Here is a 2,408-nt window from a genome sequence, read left to right as displayed (position 1 = left end):
TTCCCACACACCCGAATCAAATGAATGGCTTGTTATCAGGCCTTTGCCAAACATGATGGCATGCTGAAGAGGTAATCAAACCATTTGATTCAGCTGTGTTGGAGTAGGGATGCATCTAAAAGCTGCAGGATAGTAGCTCTCGAGGACTGGGATTGGGCAGCCCTGCCATAGATGATGACCGAACAACAAAGACATGTTGTCTATACAGCCAGGTGAAAAATCATCGGCTCAGTCACACACGGTGATTTAAACAATTTCTTTCTGGATGCAGATGATCAGTTAAAATGTTTGAAAGATGTACAAAGTGGAGCTCCAACCAATATAAAAGCCAGTCACGGTGGTATGGAAGGTATAGTCACAGAAGGTTCAGTCCTGCTGTACAAGACTAACAATAACACCGTGATCAGGTTTGTTATTCTTATTCAGGAAACAGCAATGTCACTGAATTCCACAGTCACTCATATACTTGTGTTAATCTTTCCATCCGGCCACAGAGTTCAGTTTAAACTTCATCTTTAAGTGGGACAAGGCTACAGTGTTATAAAAACCTCTAGCATCAAGGTTCATGAGCACATAGCTGTCTGAAATAGGGCCGCCACTCTTCGGCAATCCTCCCCGTAACTGTCTCATTGTCCCATAATGCATGAGGTGTTATACTATATCATTAATGGTGCATTACAACATATCTGCCATGCACTAGAGTTTCAAAACTGCCCGTGGTCCAAACAGAGCGACTCACAGAGGACAGGAAAGGTCGTTCTGTGTTGCCGTGTGTTTAATCTCCTGCTATAACCAAGGGTGGGCAAGTGCTGTGAAAGGGGGTGCAGAGGGAAAGTACAACTGTAAGGGGTGAACTATGCAGGACTTGAAATAGACCACTGAAGTTGGCAGTCAACGTTAGGACTTCAGGGGGTACAGGGAGAGGGGTATGGGCTGAACATGACAAAGTTTGGAGGTTTAGCAGCTATCTTAAGGTGGTGCATCGTTGCAGGACCACTTCCCCATTTCATGCTAGAGAAGAAGCCATTTTGAGGCATCTTTATAAGAAAAAGACGATTCTGAGAAATGAAGGCCTTTTGGAAAAATTTGGGAAGTTCCTATGTTCTCAGCAAGGTTTTAATAGAAAAGAGCTTGTGCTGGAAGAAATTATTTTGGGCAGGAGTAGCCATCTGGTTGGGTTTTTAAAGGATTTTACAAGAGAAAAACACGAGCCATGTCCAGGAAGGAGCTACTCGATGCACGAAAAGCTTTGAGGAGCTTTAGGGAAGGTGTGAGTGGGCCGAGAAGCAAGAAACAAAGAGGTGAGTGGGAGATGGCATCAACACAAACGATGTACTACGACCAAAAAAATCTTATTTTTGTGGTGCTGAAGTAAGAGAATGATCATATTATTGCAGGGAGTTATAGTGTGCATACTCAACTAAGTGGAACAGCTGTAATGGAAATGAAAACAAGGCAATACACTTGAGGCCGCTATTGTTCCTGCTTAATTGGATTCAGTGTGTCTCTGTTGTGTCTTTGAAGGATAATGGTTTGTACTGCAGGCTTTACTTCAAGGTACACCAATCCTGTTTTGTGAAATTATTAATATAGCAGTTGCCTATAAACTGATTTTCTTTGAATTTTAACTGGTTTAGATTTGATGTCAAAAAAGCACAAATTAAAATTGGACTCACAGAATGATCACCAGCTAAATCTGAGCATTTCCTGTTGCTTTTAAAGGTTTCTGTGCATATACAGTCTTATACAGGATTAACATGAACATGGAAATACCTGAAATGTATGTTTTAAGTCAGCACTTTTATGGAAATCTTACCTATGTGCTTTTAGTTGTTGTTGATGTTAAGTTTGTGGGCAAACATTAAACCTAATGTCTCCTAACTCAATGCCTCGGTAGCCATATACAGCATGGCATTCGACCCGGACCTCTTGTATGGATTAAACTGCCATACTGGAGCAGAAATAATCTGTCGCTCCTTGATGATTTCACATTCTCTAAACATTTTGTTCAAGTGGATTAAGGATGTGGGACAATTAATTAGTTTCTCTGGTCTCACGAGGCAGCTGAGGCAATATGTGAGGGTAAAGCTTGCGCTGTTTAGCCTCTGGTCTGGCGAATGCTGTGTTCCAGCCTGCTGGTACACAGTCATTCACAGTAACCCTCAGGGATTTGGTCAGGATTAGGTGGTAGGATCAGGTTTCACTGTGACTGTCAATGCTGGCCACTGTCATTTGGGATTTCCAAAGTACCTCACAAACTGAACTGAATCATCATCCTGTAGCTCCTGAAGGTTTTTTGTTTGTTTATCTGGCAGCATATAAAGATCTCTTGTGAGAATTCTTCATAATTGATTACTGTAATTCCCTCCTATTTGGTCTCCCTAAAAGGTCCCTTCATAAACTCCAAC

At 41.8% G+C, this 2,408-nt stretch overlaps 1 protein-coding gene across 3 annotated transcripts in view; it reads left to right on the top strand.

Moving 5' to 3' along the window:
* LOC102192658 (striated muscle preferentially expressed protein kinase-like) overlaps positions 1 to 2,408 on the top strand; it is a 59,832-nt gene that overhangs the window by 8,287 nt on the left and 49,137 nt on the right. Inside the window, exon 1 of one of the 3 annotated variants that reach the window (XM_013915021.1) lies at positions 1,199 to 1,301. The exons of the other annotated variants lie outside the window; for them this stretch is intronic. Within the exon in view, the coding sequence (XP_013770475.1) occupies positions 1,214 to 1,301 (88 nt within the window). The 5' untranslated portion in view covers positions 1,199 to 1,213. Of the gene's footprint in view, positions 1 to 1,198; positions 1,302 to 2,408 lie in introns of those variants that run through there. 3 annotated transcript variants of the gene reach the window in all.

Source organism: Pundamilia nyererei, unplaced genomic scaffold (assembly GCF_000239375.1).
Source record: "Pundamilia nyererei isolate P.nyererei 1_Seehausen unplaced genomic scaffold, PunNye1.0 scaffold00245, whole genome shotgun sequence".
In the NCBI taxonomy this organism is placed as follows: domain Eukaryota; kingdom Metazoa; phylum Chordata; class Actinopteri; order Cichliformes; family Cichlidae; genus Pundamilia; species Pundamilia nyererei.
Note: the sequence above shows the minus strand (reverse complement) of the source record. Positions and strands in the feature narration are given on the sequence as shown.